The sequence below is a fragment of the Chenopodium album genome, chromosome 12 (genome assembly GCF_948465745.1).
Source record: "Chenopodium album chromosome 12, dcCheAlbu1.1, whole genome shotgun sequence".
NCBI lineage: Eukaryota > Viridiplantae > Streptophyta > Magnoliopsida > Caryophyllales > Amaranthaceae > Chenopodium > Chenopodium album.
In genome coordinates, this window is record NC_137845.1 from 13054519 (window position 1) to 13076295 (window position 21777).

At 32.8% G+C, this 21777-nt stretch overlaps 3 protein-coding genes across 3 annotated transcripts; all 3 read right to left on the bottom strand.

The window, feature by feature from the left end:
• Window positions 1–1870: 1870 nt before the first annotated feature.
• On the bottom strand, window positions 1871–4037 carry LOC145570897 (uncharacterized). Its single transcript, XM_081630020.1, has 3 exons — window positions 3213–4037; window positions 2363–2996; window positions 1871–1905 (listed from the first exon to the last, which is right to left on the bottom strand). The coding sequence occupies exons 1-3, from the start codon at window positions 4035–4037 to the stop codon at window positions 1871–1873; spliced, it is 1494 nt and encodes a 497-aa protein (XP_081486146.1).
• A 6534-nt stretch (window positions 4038–10571) lies between these two features.
• Window positions 10572–13902, bottom strand: LOC145572040 (uncharacterized). Its single transcript, XM_081631059.1, has 3 exons — window positions 13216–13902; window positions 12278–12756; window positions 10572–11437 (listed from the first exon to the last, which is right to left on the bottom strand). The coding sequence occupies exons 1-3, from the start codon at window positions 13892–13894 to the stop codon at window positions 10850–10852; spliced, it is 1746 nt and encodes a 581-aa protein (XP_081487185.1). The 5' UTR covers window positions 13895–13902; the 3' UTR covers window positions 10572–10849.
• Window positions 13903–14479: 577 nt separating this feature from the next.
• Window positions 14480–20768, bottom strand: LOC145572041 (uncharacterized). The gene is made up of 2 exons (XM_081631060.1): window positions 19968–20768; window positions 14480–15482 (listed from the first exon to the last, which is right to left on the bottom strand). The coding sequence occupies exons 1-2, from the start codon at window positions 20737–20739 to the stop codon at window positions 14608–14610; spliced, it is 1647 nt and encodes a 548-aa protein (XP_081487186.1). The 5' UTR covers window positions 20740–20768; the 3' UTR covers window positions 14480–14607.
• Between the last annotated feature and the right edge of the window lie 1009 nt (window positions 20769–21777).

The following is a 21777-nucleotide window of genomic DNA, read 5'->3' on the forward strand; positions in this document are numbered from 1 at the left end:
GGTATGGTGTGTCATCTTCGGAAGTCATTGTATGGTCTTCGACAAGCCTCTCGTTGTAGGTTTTCTAAATTGGCCACATCTTTTACACTACTAAAATTCGGTCAAATTGCGACCGTTTTTCTACGACCGTTACTAAAACGGTTGCAAAATTTGAAATCTGCGACCGATTTTTATGCTGTCGCAAAATTACGACCGTTTTTAGAATAGTCGCAAATCTGCGACCGTTTTTGGGTATTAAACAGTCGCAAATATATTTGAACATTTTTTTAAAATAAAATATATGTGAAAAATAATTCAAAATTAAATTAATTCTTTTACGGCCGCTTGTAACGATCGCAAATTTTGTAAATTGCGACCGTTTCTATAACGGCCGTTATTTGCGACGGCTAAAAGCGATCGCAAAAAGTGGTAATTTTTTTTTAAATTAACAAGTATAAAACGGGTGCAGCCTAACCCTAGTTTCTTGAAGCGCCGCTCCTCTCTCCTCTTTCCTTTTTTTTTTCTTCTCACGTTTCTCCACTTCTTTTCTCATCTCTTTCCTCACTTCTACTCCTTCTCTTTCTCTTTCCTTTCTCACGCCCTCCATCTCCTTCTCTTTCCTTTCTCCTTCTTCTTTTTCCTTTGTCTTTCTTTCTTTTTCTTCGTATCTGCTCCATTTTCGCTCTCCTTTTCTTCATTCTTTCTTTTCTTAAATTTTCGTCATTAAACGAATTGTGGTCTGTGGATTTTCGTCAACAAACGGAGTTTGGTGTTCATGGTCAAATTCGATCAATAAAATTCCGGATCTGGAGTTTTTATGGTCGAATTTGATTATATAAACCTAAAGAGGAAGAAGTATTGGAAAAGGTGTGTTGTTTTGTTTGAAAATTTCATTTGTTTTTGTTTATTTTCGATTTTTATGGATTAATTTTGTTATCTAATCAAATTTCCATGTTTGTTTGGTTTTGTACAATTTTTTTTTTCTATTTTTGTTTGAGTTTTGGTTCGAATTCGTTAATTTTGGGTTTGATATTGAGTTTTCGTTGATTTTGTTCGAACTTTCATGAACTTTGTACATATTTTGTTCGAATTTCTTTGTTTTTTGGGTTTGGTTTCGAGTTCTCATTAACTTTTTTCGAATTTTTTTTTAGAGCTGTGGGTTTTTTTAGATCTATATTTTGTGGTTTTTTTTAGATCTATTTTATGTGTTTTTTTAGTGAATTTTCGTGGTAGGTGGCGGTGGTGTAAATTTTAGTGGGCGATGGCGGTGGGAGTTGGCGGTGCCATGGTGTGGCTGGTCGTGAACTACTGGCATTAATTGGTGCCTTTTTTTTTCTTTTTTTAAAAAAATTTTTAGCAACCGTTTAAAGCGGTCGCTAAATTCTGGATTTGCGATCGCTGAGAAAACGGTCGTAATTATTAACATCTGCGACTGTTTGGATAACGGTCGTTGAAAATAATAAAAACGGTCGCAAAAAATCTACGACCGTCAATCGGTCGCAATTTTTGCGACCAGGTAAATAACGACCGCGACGTTACAATCGTTGACAGTCGCAATTACTTTTTACGACCATTTTTGCTATTTTCAGCGACCGTTAGAGGCAGTCACAATTTGGCCGAATTTTAGTAGTGTGAAAAGGTATGGATTTTTGCTATCATACTATGATTACTCTCTCTTTACTCTGCAAACTGGGTCTATTCAACTTAGTGTTCTAGTGTATGTTGATGACTTGATAATATCTGGTAATGATTCTTCTGCAACTACAACATTCAAATCATATTTGAGTGACTGTTTTCATATGAAAGATTTGGGTGTGTTAAAGTAATTTCTACAAAAAACATGGTAAAATAATGACCACAAGAACTAAAAGTCATGCATCACATGCTATATCTAGTTTGCAATATAATCGGAGGGGTGGTTGATTTCTGTAAGAACAACGATAATAATCTAGTGGTGCTTGTATTTTTTATTGGGTTTCCCAATTTAATTATTTAATCAGATTTCCCAAATATAATCGAAAGGAAAGTTGATTTTTTATAAAAACATGGACAATACACCAAAATTTTAACCTTTTCCATATAAAATAAACCAAATTTTCTCCAACCATTTCTGTAATAATTGTGTCATAAAATATTTTTTTACATTTGGTATGTACAAATTTGTGCATTGTTGCCGCTGAACATTTTAATGGTAATTAAGACCAGTTAAATTTTAGTGATAAAATGTTACTGTGGTGGCTAGCAAGTAATTAAGGCTGTGGATCAGTGAGGAGTTTTAGTTGATTAAGTGGTGTGGTGGACATCTTGGTGGTTTAAGAATTAAGTTTGAGAAAAAAGAAAAAACAATTATATATATACAAATGGGCGAGGTATAGATACTTACCCAAGGAGCTTCCTACTAGAAGATGGAGAAGTTTTTCTTTACGTTTGTTATTCAATCCTAAAGCTGGTGTTCTGCTACTTCTCGAGTTCAAAGCAAATAATAACAAAGCAGGTAGAATAAGACTTGCTTTGAGTGCCTCATGAAGGGGTGTATTTCCTTCCACGTTCTGTACCACCAATGGGTCATCATACTTAAAATGATAACCAAATTCTTTGGCTCGACTCTTAGCATGAAAAGATGCAACACATGGTTCTAGTAAGTCATATGGAAGAGGTGATTTAGTCAATGATGTATATGTAACATCATAATTTAAAGATTGGGTTGTGCTACCATAGATCTTTGTATCAGGAGAATTTTGCATGAGAATATGAATTGGAGTGTCCCCGTTAATGTCCCTTTGAGCACTAAGTATTGGATATGTGTCAAAAACTTGTATGATGAAATCCAAATATTCATCATATTCTATTGGAGTTCTTCGTTCTAATCGCATCAAGTTATGAAGCACATTTCTTCTCTTGGAATCTCGTGAGGACAAAAAATTTATTCCAAATTTTGATATTTTCTCCCTTATAAACTGGATATTTACCCCGTCAATTACTCCATATTCTTCCAATGTCTTCTTTTTCTTTTTCATCTGCATTGTACAACAAGTCGTCACCATTCCATGCTATTTATTTCAATTTAGACTATTAATTAATCAATAAATTAAAAACAAAAATATAAGCTCTCATAATATCATCATCAAAACAATTATACATAGTATTTAAAAAAAAAAAAAACCTTATATTTATTTTTATTGGAGGGAAAAAAAAAGGAGTAATAATACGAATACTCGATAAAGCTATCTAACCTGATCAAAATCAATTGGTTGGTGAGCGTGAGATGTGGAGGAATGGTATAGAAGTCGCGCCATTTTAAAGTTGGATATCCAAGCTAAATCTAATGGTGTGTTTCCTTCATTATCCTTGTCATCCTTTAGGTGACCAATTTCTGGAATTTGCAGCAGCTCTTTGGCTTGTTGGTAGCTATATACCCTATTTATCAGAAAATGTAAAACGGTCTTGCCAGAATTTTGATCAACCACCTTTGCAGACTCCGGGCAGCATTCAAGTATCGTTTTGATAACATCCAAATAAATGGAATTGTCGAGGGAAGCAGCTCTATGCAGCGGGGTCAAACCTCCTTCGTCATGCCAACATGCCATACTACTGTCTTGTCTTACCAGCTTTGTTATCAAATCCGAATCTATTGTAATTTTTATAAAAGCATCAACAGTCAGTTTTGTTCCCAAGTCTAAGTAGCTATTTAAAAGAGCAACCTGATAGGGCAAGTTGCCATCTGAATTTCTGACATGGCCCTTCCCACTTTCATCGAATTTATGGAGCAGCTCGACGATGGGGATGTTGCCAACCCCAGCTGCAACATGAAAAAGGGTGTCACCGTGGTTGTTCCTCTGATTTATCAGCATTTCAATAATTGATGTTGGCAACTTCTTTGTGACTTGTTCTATAAATCCATATTGCTTTGATCTGATTGCTATGTGAAGGACATTGTCTCCACTAGAGTCGTTTTGCCCCACAAAATAATAATTGCCATTTTGTATTTCTTTGTTTCGTGCTTCTTTAAGGAACCCTACCTCTCCCTCCTTTGCAGCATTCTCAAGGTGCACCTCCATAGTAGATATCCTCGAGTATTTTGGATTGTTCTAGTCTTGCACTACTTTTAGAAATATATCCCCTTAACAAATTAAAAATGAACTATGATTCCTCACTTCAATCATATGGCATGGGCAATTTACAAGCAGCTATTTCAGCAAGACAGCAACAGTGTCACCCTTAATTTTTTTTAATTAAACACGGAATAATTGGTGCTCTAACTTAATGAATGTGCAATGGTAGATAAATAATCAAACTTTATCAATAAACTAATATTAATTTCAAATAAATATATTGATTTTAAATAACCCATAAAATCGGGTCTACAGGTTGGGTTCCGGTTTTGGTCGGATTTAACCTACAAATTTACGGGTTAAATGGGTTCGAGTTAAATCGGGTTACGGGTCAAAAAACTTTGTTTAATTTGTGGGTCGGGTTCGGGTCGGATTTGTGGGCCGGGTCGAAAATTAATAGGTTTAATACGGAGTATTAATCTTAGGGGTCCGTTCGGTTTTGCTTTGGATTTTTTTTTCTATTTATATAGTACGTATTTGGGTTAAATATTAAAAGCTCAATTATAAACCATATCGGCCCATATTATACCTGCTTAATACTTAAATTGGATTTTCAGTTTAGTTTGGAATTCGATTAGGGTCAATTATAAACCACACCAGCCCATATTAGGGTCAATTGGATCCAATCCTTTTTTTTTCCCACAAAATCTCAATTCAATCCGATCTGATATAAAGTTCGGATCCGACTCAATTTGATATTTCGGTTTTAATCTAAATTATGGACATCCCTAACAAATCTACCTAGAAAATTTAAATATCCACCTCTTAAAACACTTTATTAGAACAAATTTACCATCCTCTTTTTCTACAAAATTATATAATACCACCCCTTAATTAAAATAAACAAAGTTAAATTTCACCACCTCATAACAAACAGTTCCAATTTTAAAAATAAGTACATCGATTTTTATGCCAAAAGTTTTTAGTTCGTTGAGATCAATTTGAGGTTAGAATTTTAAAAAAAAAAATTATCGAGAATGCCTTATTTTGTATGTATCATGTAAGATGATGTAACTTTTTTTTTTTTGGTGCAATAAGACAACACAATTATTAACACGTAAGACGATGAAATTATTAGCATGTAAAACAAAATATTTTTGATAACCTTTTCCCAACACATATATAATATTAAAACAGACACTATCTACTACTTACTACAAAATTTGCACAAATTGTGTCGTGTTGTGTTCCTATTCAAAATTAAACGGGTTGGGAAGCCTCAACACTAACCCGACTCATATAATGAATGTGACTTGTTGTGTCGACCCGTTTGATTAAACGTGTCGAAAAATCTTGATACAAACACACTTTTTTTGTGTCCAGTTCCTGTCATGTTGTCGTGTTATAGAAAAAAAAATGACATCATTCAATAAATTTATCGAAATTTCCATAATTTATTAGAATTTTTTATTAGTCAGGTTGAATTGTGTTAATAAATATATTATAGTTGTATTTTGTCCATGATATTTTTATTAAAAAATACTCCGTATTATTTATTACTTTTTTAATTAAAAATAATGAAATTACCGTGAATGGCATGAACCCTAATTTAGTTCTAATATAAATAGTGTGTTTAAAGGAGTGATTATTTAAAAAATTTCTATGTATTAAATTAATAAGTACGACAAATTCTATTAGTGAGAGAGATCGAGTAGTTACCAAAAAAATGGATACTTGATAATTGCGAGGTGAAGAGGCGTCTCCTTGGAATTGTTGGTAACACGAGCAAGCTCAGCATTCAGTTTCAGCAACAATTTAGCAGTATTATCCCAATTGTAATTGATAATTGCAACATGTAACGGCGTGTTGCCTTCTTTATCCTGCACACTCCATTGTACATTATCATCACGGAGCACCTTGAAAATGCTAGATGCGTCCACCTCTGCCGCAACATGAAGAGGGGTGTTCCCAGCATTGTTGGTTACACCAGCCACCTCAGGTTGCCGCTTCACCAACCATTCAGCAACCACAAACTTGCGTTTGATAAGTGCAACATGCAACGGCGTGTTGCCGTCTTTATTCTTGACACTCCAATCCAGCGGCTTCTTCTCCTTGTTGGCCTCCTGCTGCCCCTTTCCATATTCAAGGAGCTTCTCACATGCTTCGATGTGGCCTTCCTCTGCCGCTGCATGAAGAGGGGTATTCCCGTCATTGTCCGGCTGATTAATGAGCTTATCAGTTACTGCTCTTGGCAATAACCCCTCTACAAACACTTTCTCAATAAACTCATATTGCCGATATTTGATGGCAATATGAAGAATATTGTACTTATCAGATGAGGTTTGCTTTAAAAAGTAGCCTTCATCACAATTTTCTAACTCGTTGTTTCGTGCTTCCTCGAAGAAGCCTACGTCGCCTTCCAAAGCGGCTACGAAAAGCTTCCGCCTATCAATCACCTCGGAGTCTTCCAAAGATGACATGATGAATTATCAGTTTATAATTGTTTGTTTGTTTGTTTATTTGTTTTTTTAAGGGGAAAAAAAAGCAATTAAATTGGTTGATTAGTAAATTGATTTCACCTTCGCATGTTTTTATATGTATACTACTAGCTTAGCTTGCTAGGGATCTTAACTTGCTCATATTCTTTACGTAATGATCCAGTGAGATATGTTTCTTTTTTATAAGGAAGATTGTAGGAATTCCTTTTAACAAATTAGTTTGTAACTTTATTTTATTCCTCAATATAATTTACTTTTCATTTTTCTTTTGTATATTTTCATCAATTATGTTGTTTATAACTCTACATATTAATTCAATATCATCGTTATATAATGTTTATTAAGTTTACTTTTATATATCAATATCTTTTCTTCTTTCTCCATCAATCTTCCAATTTATCGTGCCAAAGAAAATCTGGATAATGCCAGAGTAAGACATTAAAAAAAGGGGGTTTATTTTTATAATACTCCCTTTTTCTTTATTAAATAATTGCATGTGTTGTACAATTTTAATCGATTTCAATTCTATTTTCCCTACCTTATAAAAAGTAGGAGATTGCGCTTATAAATAGTGCACGGACATATATGCCCTTCAAAATGTTTGTTGACATTCTTACCCCCATATGTTATTTCTTACATTTATATCCTTCCATGTGTACAGATGTTGTAATGAGTGTTGAGCTTTCTCTCTCATTACATATATGCACTTTCATATTATTTATTGGAATTATAGGTAAATATATTATAGGTAAATTTAAAGTTCACCTCTCATGATCAAAATTAATAAGATGACTCCATTAGATTAATGAATTTGAAAGATCTTTCTACTCAATTAATTAAATTAAATGGAAAATAAAATAATAAAATTTAAAATATTTGATAATTTATGGGGGTTATATAGTTTAATTGTATGACAACTTTATCAACAAGACAAGCAAAAGGTTGTTTCTTTGTGAAGGTCAAAATGAACGACTTACATACACATAATTATGCTCAAATGACATTGAGACCAATGAAATGAATTTGATGATTGTGCCGAAGTAGATGTACTAGGAAGAAAAGAAACCAAACTTACTACGGTGAAAAGGGAAAAAATGCAAGACGGAAGTCTAGGGAATTATCAAGGGTTTAAAGGCTACATAACCAAATCCACGTTTTTGGAAGAAAGTTGCCAGTGCAAGCTGATTTTTTCTCTGATTGCCTGAATGTTAATGTTTATGCGAGGTGGGTGTAACTGTTTTTCTTTTTTAGTTTCATATACATAATTAATCCCATATAATTTATGTAGAGTAATTACTAGGTTGGGTGAGGGTACGTATACACTTGCAAATAGTAAATGCTCTGGAAAAATTTTCCATTATTATATGCATATGCAATGTTAAATTACTTCTGTTAGTATATAATATGTGATGTATGATTTTTTGAATTATATTTAATCTATTCCTAATTAAGTTAGTAGATGTTTTTGCAATATTGCACTGTTGAATGATGTTTCCTGGAGAAAAGTTGTGTAGGAAAAAACGAAAAGTTTAAACACAACCCAATATATACATTCCATTAATTATTCAAACTATTTTCCCTAAAAACCCAATGTCGTGAAGAGTTTAAACACAACCCAATATAAACATCAAGAAAGGGCAAGTCACTCCGCGCGCATCGCGCGCGTTGACTGCCCTAGTAAACCGAAATTTTTCATTCATCTAAAGTAATTCTAACGGTTATAGTTAGGTACTTTCTTGCAAAATTAAATAGTCCCTAACTAGTAACTATTAGCAAGGCTATTAGAGCTAAAAATAAAAAAAATTTCTTGTTCATCAAACTAATTTACTTGAGAAAAATAAAGTTTCCAAAATATAGGTGATTGATATATACTACTCGTAATAAATTAAATTTTAAAAAGTAAGCTAATTGAGAAAATCAATCTCATTTAAGTAGCAAGCTATATTTTTTTTTTTATTATTTTTTTTAAAGTGATACACTTTGACCGCCATATAATTTTGGGCAATTTATTAATTGTCTTAATAAATACCCTTTTTTGTTTCAAAATCAATGCCCTAGTCAAATCAGGCACGTATGCTAGTGTAAAGCTTTGACTAATGATATCTTTACTTAAGCAATTAATATAAATAAAGTTGATAAATACGTTGAGATGATTTTAACAAGTACACACATTGCTTCACTTTTTTATTTTTTATTTATAAATTATTAACATTGGTTAAAGTGGCTGATGTGATCGAATAGTATAAAAAGTTAGATGAATTAATTTTTTGATTTCTAGGAAAATTTTAATTTGATTTGTTCGGATTATTTGGATCCAAACCCATTCGTTCTGATATTCAATTTCAAAAAAGTATATCCAGTCTGCATTATTAATTCAATTTGGATTGGATTTTGAATTTTATTTATCCGAAAAATGAACACTCTGATAGAGTATATAACATATTCTTGAGCCTCAACTATAAGTTTAAGCTTTTGGTTGGGTTGGCCCACTAACAAGGTATCGTAGCCAGTGTGACACAATGATCACGAGTTCAAATCTCTTCTCTACCAAAAGCTTAAGTTTATGGTTGAACTCCAAAAATATCCTTTATATTCTGTCACGTCCCCTCACATGAGAGCGCTTTGGGTTTGAAATGTGGATTCATCATTGACCTTCTACATACCCTGTGCGAAATATTCCACTTGAAACTTTTTTATTATGTACTCTATCACACTCTAAGACAAATGAACATTATATGTTAATATTAGTAGTTGTGGTCTTAAGACATTAGTATTATTACACAATATAACACTACTAATTGCGTGGCTTATCAATAAAATAAAAATAAAAAAAAATAAAAAATCAAATCAAATTTAAAAGATTAATTAGATTAATATATGGTATTTTAAGATCATTAACAAGCATGTGAAAGGGAGTGGTAGTATATGAAGCCGGCTATACATTCATTATTTTATTCATACTTTGAAACATGCTTTTCACTTTTTGATGCCAAACTTACCAAGATGAAAAGCTATAGAGAGACCTCATTTAAGTTTTGGCTTTTAATTGAAAGCTTCTAGCATGCCTTGCCATTCTTTTAGCCCTTTTAATAATATTCTTTGCCGCATTAACAATTATTGAATATTACTTCACGGTGCTCACGTTTCTTTATTTTACTTTTCTTAGTCCATTTTATTCCAAGTCATGTGATACACATTTACTTTAGTCTTGTCAAGGAAGAAAGGAAATATTATTATTGGACTTTGATTGCATGATTGGGTGAAATTGATGATAGGGAAAAGTAGTACTCCAAATCAGGTCATAGGGATATGAAACTATATCTTCTTTATTTTTTTACACTAAAGAGAAATTAAATGCAAAAGACAAAACAAAATCAAATTCAACCGTTTATTATTAAAAATTATGGTTATCATGTTTCAAACGATAATAATATAATCATATCAAAAGTTGCAACTAATATATAACGGTGGTCGTAGTATATTTAGCTCTACATGACATCACCTATTCACCTTCCCGGGTCTACCATTGTGCATGCGAAAATGAGGATAAACAAGAAATAACTATGTTTAATTGTATATCAATATCAATATATAGCAAATGCACATTTTTTGGTATCAGAACTAACAACTCTTAGGCGATGTTCATTATTGTCATGTGGAAAAGGGAATTCATGCATTAGAAGATGGCCTGGAATGATGAGTTAGAATGTTAATGAGTGTAAAGTTGGTATAATAATAATGCTTTTTCTGTTTGATAAGTATTGGTGATTGATATTTTCTATGAGTATGTTTCTTTTTATTTGTCTCTTATTCTTATTTAGGGTTCTTTAGATATTCTTGGTTCATCATCAAAATTTTCCAAAGTTTTCAATATTAATTCTCTTTCAAGGTGACGTTGTTTACCGGAAGTTAATTGTAATAAGATGGGTGAAAAAAGGGGCTCGTGAGGAGATAAATTATTAAGAGTAGAGAGCTGAGCAACAACAACGAAAAGAGTAAGTGGAAGAAGGCAATGTAATCGTAGTATCAAGCCATCTAACATTTAGATTACAACCATCAAATTCAATAATATTGTATAAGTAACATAAGTACAATATATACCATTACAAGTTACAAACTTACTACTTCGTGTATGCTTAAAAATAGTGTCGAGCAATACAAAGTTATACAATCCCAAATAAAAACAAGTATAAGTAGCATAAGTATGTACATTCTATCAAGTTACACATAGGACCGAATTGTTTGACTGGTCAATCGCGATGAGAGGTTGGCGCAGAGGTGTTAAGAGGCATGACTAACCATATCTTTCACTTTCTTACACTATTTAAGATCACAAAGACGTCGAAAATACTTATGAGCGGTAGATGTCACAATTGGACCAACAGGTCCAAGAAACTTGATGACAAGATATTTTTGCATGAGCAACATCAACGAGAAGCACATTACCAAAGTGTAGATAGCAATCCAGGGCTTAACATGGATGGTTGTAGCATACACTCCTGCCATGAAAGATACAAGAGTTGTGTAGAATGATATTAAAAGCAGTAAGATGCTAAAATCCATTAATATCACCGATGTGCGTTTGCTTCCGGTAGCGAAGATCCAAAGAAGACAAAATAAGACCATTGTTGAGAGACACATAGTCAATATGTCAAAGAACATAAAAGCTTGGAAAGCTACCGATTTTACAAGAAGTGGAGTCCCCACAGCATGTTTATCTTTGACATCTTTATCATCTTGGACTGCTCCACCTGGAACGGTGAATGCTGCTGTGAAAGTTATTGTTGTTAAAAGTGCTGCTATTACACCCATCGTGTTCACGTAGTCTTTCATCTCTTCTGTAGAAATACCATACACACTTCGGAAACCCATCAACTCTACAGGTTCCCGACTTAAAAGCTTTTCCAACTGCATTAAAAGTAATTGATCCAAGTTATTCTTTTAAATGATCAAAGTAATAAGTATATACCTACGTATTATATAGGTAAAAGGAGAGGTTGTGGTGTGCACCTAAAAATATTTTTAAATCCCTTTCCTTCAAATATATAAAAGATATAATTGAAAAAAAAAAAAAACATCAATCAATCAGTAAAGAATAAATATACATAAATAAAAGTACCAATTAATTAATTAAATTATGTCAAAAAAAATAATAAAATACTTCATTTAATTTATGTCCTTCAATACATTTCAATCAACCAATATAATTAATAAACAAAAAAATAATAATAAAAAGGTTTCAATTCATCAAATTCATTATATCTATGCTCTTTATTTAAAATTCAGCCCAAAAATAATTATTTAAACCATAATAATTTTCTACCATTGTTAGTTAAGGTACCAAGCTCAAATACCTATCTCCACTCTTCTATATATATTCCCAAATTAATATATTTTTTCAATTAAAATTATATTAGATAGTTGAAATAAATACATTTTTAATCATATGGATCGCACAAAACACGTGCATATAGTGCTAAATAAAGTTATGAATAATTGCAAATATTATGCATATTTCATATACGCAATGTGGAAAACTCTTTAACACACAAGGCCGTCTGCCCGTCTAAAATAGTACGAGTAATTTTAGTTCTATAATAACTTAGTAAAGGGTACTGTAGTAAAATTAGACTGACTTAGGTTTTTTGGAAACCATAGTATCATACCACCCTTGAAATCCAAACCTAAGTAAACTAGTTGATATCACCGATAGGCTAAAACAACAACATATAGTATAGATTTACTTACATCTTTCGGAAGATCTGAAATAGATGCCAATCGATCGCCGGAAGTGATACCATCTCCGTCTTTTATTTGTAGAAGTTTCTTCGTCCATTTCAATTTTTCTGCAGATGACCATTCATCAAATGAACACTCAAGAAAAAGACGTGCATGGGTAAAGCGTCGAGATTCAAGCGCCATATTTAATGCCGTTTTCCCCTCTTTGTCTTGGATTTCCAACAGATCTATCAAATGCCGTTTTTTTCCAATTTCATTAACGAATTTTTGTGTCTTAGATGATGGTTGATTCACCAACATGTGCCAGAGTGTCTGGCCATTATTGTCAAGAATTTTCGACGCTTCTGGGTTAAGATCATCCAATGTCTTAACTGTATCTATCTGACCAACTCGAACCGCGACCGGGGTTAGACCATCCTGGTCTTTGCTGTTTGCCGCCTCAACATTATTATCATGTATTTCCTTTATCACATCACGCGGCCACTCCACTGAATCCATCGTGTTTGATTAAATGATTAGGCCCCAAATACAAAATAATAAACATATACTCTAATTAATTAATGAAAAAGAAGTAAATAAATCATATAAAAATTTTAATATGTAATGGAGGCATTTTTGAAATATTTTAGAGCATAAAACCATCAATTTTTAGCCAATAAAATAAACAAGGTTTTCGAGAGTTTAATTTAAATTAATAAAGAATAAAAATAATATAAATGATTCTAAAGATTTCATCTATATATCTTTTTATTTTGAAAATTTAATCTAAATATCTAACAATGAAATCACAAAAAATATACAAATTAAAACCATAGTAAAAAAATGTTAATCATCATCCGTCTATCATAAAATACATAATCATTAAAACATTATGTAGTCATATTTCAAACAACCATTATTTAAAAAATATAAATGGGTGAAAGATTGCTTGGAATATATATACTTACTCAAGGAACTTCCTACGAGAAGATGGAGAAGTGTTTCTTTACGTTTGTTACTCAATCCAAAAGCTCTTTTGCTATCCATCGGAAGATAATATTTTATAAATAATAAAGCAGGTAGAACATGATTTGCTTTGAGTGCTTCATGAATGGGTGTATTTCCTTCCATGTTCTGTATCACCATTGGTGAATCATACTTCAAATGAGAACTCTCTTCCTTTGTTTTCCTGATATTGGCATAATGTTGATCTCTAATAAAAGAATACATACATGTTACTAGTAGCTCATATGGAAGAGAGGATTTAGTCAATAATGTATATGGTGTAACATCAGAATTTAAGGATTGGATAGTGAAACGACGACAAATCTTTGTATCATCAGAATTTTGCATGAGAATATGAATTGGAGTGTCTCCGTTAATGTCTGTTTGAGCAATAAGAATCGGATGTGTATTGACAACTTGTATGATGAAATCCAAATATTCATCATATTCGATAGGAGTTCTCCGTTCTAACCGCATCAAGTTATGAAGCACATTTCTTTTCTTCGAATCTCGAGAGCACAAAAAATTTATTCCAAACTTGGATATTTTCTCCCTTATAGTCTGGATATTTACCCCATCATTTACTCCATATTCTTCCAATGTCCTCTTCTTTTTTATTTTCATCTGCATTGTACAAATCATCACTAAACAATTTCCTTCAACATTGCTTAAAGATAAAATAATTTCCTAATTGCTTCGGTTTTAAAACAAATTCCCAACATATTTTCCACATAAGATTATTGGTGGTAGTTTCGTTATTTTTTTTAATTTTGATTTAGTGACGAAGAACCGCTAACAGTGATAGCAGTTTTATACAACAACACCGCTAACACCACTAGTGGTTCTTCTAATTAATATATATCACACTTATATCTTCTTCCCACTTTCTTAATTAGAAGAACCGCTAATGGTGAATTGGTGATAACGATTCTATATAATAAAACTGCTATCACTGTTAGCAGTTCTTCACTGAACCAAAGCTTAAAAAAAAAAAAAAAAAAAAAAAAGCTACCACCAATCTTACGTGGACAATATGATGGGAATTAATTTTAAAACCGATACAAATAAGGAATTATTTTATCTTTAAACAACTTTGAGGGAAATCGTTCGGTCATCACCATTCCATGAAATTTTAATTAAAACAAATAATTCACCAATAAATAATAAAAAAGATCTAAAATATAAGCTCTAAATATTTTATCAAAACAATTATACTGGTACCAATGATATATGGTACAAAAAAAAAAAAAAAAAAATTAAAAAAAAAAAACTTGTATTTATTTTTATTTGGAGGAAAATAAAGGATCGGAGTATTTGCAATGTTGAAACAATAATAATACGAGTAGTTGGTAAAGCTAGCTAACCTGATCAAAATGAATCCGTTGCTGTGCGGGAGATGTTGAAGTGGAGGAATGGAATAGAAGTCGCGCCATTTTAAAGTTGGATATCCAAGCTAAATCTAATGGTGTGTTTCCTTCATTATCCTTGTCATCCTTTAGGTGACCAATTTCTGGAATTTCCATCAGCTCTTTGGCATGTTGGTAGGTATATACCCTATTTATTAAAAAATGAAAGATGGTCTTGCCAGAATTTCTATCAGCCACCTTTGCAGACTCCGGGCAGCATTCAAGTATCTTTTTAATGACACTCATATAACTAGAAATGTCGAGGGAAGCAGCTCTATGCAGCGGGGTCAATCCTCCTTCGTCATGCCAACATGCCACACTACTGTCTTTTATTAGCAGCTTTGTTATCAATCCCATATCAATATACGAATATACCATCATAAAATATAGCAGGTCAAGCTTGGTATTTAAAAGAGCAACCTGATAGGGCAAGTTGCCATCTGAATTTCTGACATTCCAATTCCCACTTTCATCAAATTTATGGAGCAGCTCGACGATGGGGATGTTGCCAACCCCAGCTGCAACATGAAAAAGGGTGTCACCGTGGTTGTTCCTCTGATTTATCAGCTTATCAATTATTGATGTTGGCAACATCTTCTTTGTGACTTGTTCTATAAATTCATATTGCTTTGATCTGATAGCAATGTGAAGGATATTGTCTCCACTAGAGTCGTTTTGCCCCACAAAATATTTGCCATTTTCAATTTCTTTGATTCGTGCTTCCACAAGGAACCCTACGTCTCCCTCCTCTGCGGCATTTTTAAGGTGCACCTCCAAGGAGTATTTTGAATTGTTCTCGTCTTGCGGTTTTAGTATTTTTTGCCCTTACAAAAAAAAGGTTAAAAATCAACTATAATTACTCAAAAAATATTAATTTTATGTTGGATTAAAATAGATAAATAGATAGGACCGGTACAATTTATGAATAGAAACTTATCGAGTAATACTAAGAGCCAGTTTCGATTTACTAAACTGAAGTGATTGGGGCTGAATTGAAGTGAATAGCTACTAAAATGAATTGTTTATGAAAGAAGGAAATTAGGAACTGAACTGAAATTAAGCTGAACAGAATAGGCCCTATAATCATATGATCATATCACTTCACTAATAAATAAAGCCAGCCTCAAATCCATGCCACGAGACAGCAACACTTGTCATTTCAGGTTTTCGCCAAGTGTCGTGTCACATAGACGATAAATAGGTATTATTGTGACACGTGTAATGCTAAGTAAGCAAATTTTTATAGATTTTGTAAGATAAAAATAGGGGGTTGTTAAATATCGCCCTCGAATATCTAATTAACGCCCGCAAAATAAAATAAAATTACGTACTTATCCTATAATAACGATTATAAAAATAATTAAATTTACCTCAATTTCACACTTTTACCGTACACAAAAATTTTAACCGTTCTCTCTAGTGGTCAACGGCCACCAACGCTCATCGGTCAACCATTCCAACCACCGTGATTTTCAAAATCAAACAAATTTTTTAAATTTGAAACCGTACAGACTCGGTTCGTTGCGATAATTTTTTATAAAAATTCGAAACCCAGGAAAACGCCTAGGATTTTCGAAAACCCCCGGCTGAAACGACTAGTTTTTTTTAATATCCTAGGATGTTTCGAAAAAAACTAGGCGTTTCATCCTAGGATTTTCGAAAATCCTAGGCGTTTTCCTGGGTTTCGATTTTCAACCCCAAAAAAAAACAAATTAGTACAAATCTAAAATATAAACAAACTAACGAAGCTATGAATTTTTTTAAATAAAAAACAATAATAATAAACAACAATAGCGAAAAAAAATGAATTTAAAAAAAAATTAAAACCCATGCAAACGCCTAGTTTTTTCAAACGTCCTAGGCTCAAACGCCTAGTTTGTGCGAACAACCGTGCGGTTGTTTGAAAAAATTGGGCGTTTGAGCCTAGGACGTTCGAAAAAACCGAGCGTTTGCCAGCGATTTCGGAAAAAAAAAAAAAAAAAAAAAAAAAAAAAACCTTTACTCCGACGACCGACTTCCTTTTGTCCTTCTTCGTCATTACCATGGTTGTGTAGATCGTGAAACCGGAGGTAAAAGGAGTTGGTGTTTAAAAGAGGAGGAGGTGGTGGTGGTAGTGGTGGGTTGTATGAAGAGGTGGTGGTGGTTGTTGTTGTTTAGGGAGAGAATTATATTTAAGAGAGTGAACAAGGAGTGAGAGTATGGCGGGGTAATTTTTTTGATAAATTAAGGGTAAATTTGTAATTTTATTTTATTTTGCGGGCGTTAGTTAGATATTCGAGGGCGACGTTTAGCTTCCCACAATATTGTATAAATTTTGTTATCGATATACTTTTAATATTTCATATACTCCATTCATGTTTTAATAAGTGTTGCACGTACATACCAAATCCAGTCGTGTTTTAATAATACGTGATACATTTCCTTTTTTGGCAAAAAATTATAATTTAATATTATATCTCTCTCCTCTCATGACCCCCACCCAAACCCACAATTACCTTTTTTATTATTATTATTTTTTTCCTCTCACATTCATTACTTTTCATTAAACTATTAAGGTAATTAAAAATTCCTCAGAATAATCCCACCTTTGGGGTTATTTTTAAATAATTCGACCTTTATACACAATTCGCTCAAAATGGTCCCAACCGGTCATGTAACCTGTTATAACAAGTTATCTGACACGTGGCGGTCAGTGTTTGGTCAAAAAAATAAAATTTTTAAAAAAGTTAGATAATAAAAAAAAAATTTAAAAAACCACCCACCACACACCAACTGCCAAGCCACCGCCACTGCGCCTGAGCCCAATCCCCTGCACCACGGCTCTGACCACCCAGCCCCCATCCACAACGCCGACTCTAGCGTCGCAACCAACCCCCTCCCCTGAAAACCCCTTTCCTGTCTCGATCCCAGCCCCTTCCCCTCGAAAACCCCAGGATTAGATACAAAAATGGCAGGATTGAATGGAAGAAGATTATTCGTAAAGCTTCAACCTCCTTCATTAATGGCGGCATTACTCTTTCTCCTTCTTTTTCTTATTTTCCTTTTCATTCTCAATCTTTTTCCTGTACCAAATCTCGTGACCCTCTTTCTAGATTCAGTTAGAGACCATTACAATTTAGGATTTTCAAATCTAAAATTTCCCCTTTTACTCTTTAAATTAATTAAATGATTAATTTGCGCCCTCTCCTCTCTCTTATCGAATTCACTCGGCTTTTTACTGCCATTTCCAAATTGAAACGCCTTGAACCTCATTCCACCATTGTTTCTATCTTCCGAAAGATTGAATTACTGTGGCGTCGTTGTGGTTGTTGTTACCAGCTGTAACTGCGGTGGTGTGGCTGTGAGGGACTAGTGGTGAGGATGTTGCGGGCGATTAAGGAGTTGATTGGTGGAGCAGAAGACTGTCGCCGATCCGCGAGGTGGTTTCTGGTCTGGGTGGGGTGGTGGTTTTGGGTTCTGGGTTTGGGTGGTGGTGAGGATGATGGTGGCTGAAACTTAGATTGTGGTGGTTTTTTTTATTCCCACCCTTGGGTTACCTCTTCAACCGGTTACTAATCACCCCATTTTGAGCGGATTGTGTACAAAGATCAGATTATTTAAAAATAACCCAAAGGTGAGATTATTTTTAGCGGATGCCCCAAAGGTGGGATTATTTCGGGCAATTTTTCCAACTATTAACCCCACTCTCTTTCTTTTACAATTTTTTTAATACTCCAATAACCTCACTTACCACTTATTTTATTTAATTCAATTAAATTGTCTAAAACTATGTGTCGGTCAAAGTGTAACACTTATTAAAACACAGAGGGAGTATACTAAGTTAATCATAACTTTTAATAAATATCATATAACTCAGTTTTTTCCATCATATTAAAAAGTTCTTTAAAATAAGATTTATAAATATTTAATTTATTTAAAATAATAAAGTATTAGTCGAAAATAAGTTTTGATCGATAATAATAAGTTTAGTATGGTAAAAATACTTTCAGCTCGGTAGTTTTAATTATATTTAAGCTCAATAAAAACAACTTCAAGTCAATAATATCATATATATCTATTTGCAAACAAAACTACAAAACGTACACTATTATATAAATAAGCAATATGATATCTTATGTGCAAATATCCTGCATTATGAAAAAGGATTATAGGATCGTATTTAACATTCAAGTCAAAAAGTTTATCCTAATATATTATCAACCGTATGGGCATCGCCCAGGCACAAAACTGGTAACTAATATATAAAGCTAAACTTTTTGCCAGACCACAATACAATGACACTTGGCGTTCTAACTTTTCGCTAAATATCGCACCACGTTGGCAACATATAAAGATTGGTTTAGAATTTTATTTTCAATACAATTTAGATAGAATTTAGTTTAAAATTATTGATTTAGATTTTTATTTTTGATAAAATACCAATATTTCATAACTTACGTAGTATAATTTTATTCAAAAAAATAATATTAGATTATACTTCCTCTGTTCTTTTTTACTTGACCTATTTCTTTTATCACGCTTGTCAATGCAAAACTTTAACGATCAAGAATTTCAATCTCCATAAGTAAAAATTATAAAAGTTATATATTATGATACCACTTATTGTGAAGAATCCAAAAAGACCCCACACAAATATATGTTTTCCTTATATATCATTTACAAAGACGGTCAAATAAGGGATGGTGAATAGTGTAAAAGTCAAAGAGGGTCAAATAAAAAAAACGAAGGAAGTAACTCTCAATAATTATCATATTAATTTATTTTTTATATCATAATTTTTTTTGGAGCGATGAAAGTAGTTCAAAACGTACAACATCCATTTTTAATATATTATAATTGGTTAAAATAAAATACTTCACAATCTAATATGATTTAGATATTGAATGTAGACCTTTTAATTGGGTTGAATCAAAGGTTATTCCGGATCAGGTCACAGGTCAAAAAATGTTCAATCCTAGGCCAAAATTAAAGTTTCAGGTTTGGGTCAATTGAACAATCATTTATTATATTTATTTTTGGCTAATTTTTAGAAATGTCAAATATTTCGAGCTTACTTTGCTATATTTTATAATTTTTTAATTGAACATTTTTATCAATATTATTATTAGTCATTACATAAATTAAATCATCACAAAAGCACATCAATCCTGAACTAATTTTGTATCATTGTAATATTTTAAAAGTTGATGTATAGATTAAAACTTTGTTTAAAAAAATTTAATAAATAACCCAGGTATTCAAAACTGGAGCACAAAACTATTGATTAATATACCTAGAAATTAGTGAGAGCAGAGACATCGAGTAGTTACCCAAAAATGGATATTTGATAATTGCAAGATGAAGAGGCGTCTCCTTGGATTTGTTGGTAATACTAGCAATCCCAGGAAACAGATCCAGCAAGAATTTAGCAGTCCTATTCCAATTGTGATTGATAATTGCAACATGCAGCGGCGTGTTGTCTTTTTTATTCCTCAACGTCCATGTTGGCTGCCATTGTACATTATCATCAAGGAGCACCTTGAAAAAGCTCGCGGCGTTCACCTCTGCCGCAACATGAAGAGGAGTGTTCCCATCATTGTTGGTTACACCAATCACCTCAGGTTGCTGCTTCACCAACCATTTAGCAACCGCAACCTTGCGTCTGATTAGTGCAACATGCAAGGGAGTGTTGCCATCTTCATTCTTGACACTCCAATTCAGCAGCTTCGTCTCCTTGTTGGCCTCCGGATGCCCCTTTCCATATTCAAGGAGCTTCTCGAATGCCTCCATGTGGCCTTCCTCTGCCGCAGCATGAAGAGGGGTATTCTCGTCATTATCCCGCTGATTAATCAGCTTATCAGTTACTGCTCTTGGCAATAACCCCTCTACAAACACTTTCTCAATAAACTCATATTGCCGATATTTGATTGCAATGTGAAGGATATTGTACTTATCTGAAGAGGTTTGCCTCAAAAAGTAGTCTTCATCACAATTTTCTATCTCTTTATTTCGTGCTTCCAGGAAGAAGCCTATGTCACCATCCATAGCGGCTACGAAAAGCTTCCGCCTATCAATCACCTCCGAGTCTTCCATGGATGACATGATGAATTATCAGTTTATAATTGTTTGTTTGTTTATTTGTTTTTTTAAGGGGAAAAAAAGCAATTAAATTGGTTGATTAGTAAATTGATTTCATCTTCGCATGTTTATATATATATACTACTACCTTAGCTTGCTCATATTCTTTACGTAGTGATCGAGTAAGATATGTTTCTTTTTCAAGGAAGATTGTATGAATTCCTTTTAACAAATTAGTTTGTAACTTTATTTTATTCCTCAATATAATCTACTTTTCATTTTTCTTTTGTATTTTTTCATCAATTATGTTGTTTATAACTCTACATATTAATTCAATATCATCATTTATACATGGTGTGCATTACATTTACATTTAAAAATCAATATATTTTCTTCGTTCTCCATCAATCTTCTTATTTGTCGTGCCAAAGAAAACCTGGATAACGCAAGAGTAAGACATTAAAAAACGGGGTTTCTTTTAAAATATAATACTCCCTCTACACGTATTAAATAGTTGCATGTGTACAATTTTGGACGATTTCTAAATAATTGTTTTATTACCTGCTGGCCTTAAGAAAATTTTCATTCAATCTAAAGTAACTCTAATGATTATAGTTAGGGAGTTGTTTGCAATATTTAAAAGTCCCTAATTATGAAAGTGACCATTAGATCGATCAATCAATCAAGGCCTTAATCCCATAAGTGGGGTAGGCTAACATGAACCAAATTTAATTTGATTATTCCGTGTAGTAATCGACATAAATCTTCCTCCTTTATCCCTTACGATCCAATGTTTCATCCTCATGCAAATCCATATACTTCATATCCTTCCTAACCCCTTCCAACCAAGTCATTTTAAAGTGACTATTAGAACTAAAAATAAAAGTAGGTTACTCAAACTAATTTACTTGAGAAAAACAAAGTTTCCAAAATATAGGAGATTGATATAATAATATCCAATCTGAATTTTTAATTCAATTTGGATTGGATTTTGGATTTTAATAATCTGACATGTGAACACTCTAAGACAGTATAGATGAAGATTTTTTTGGTTAATATAAG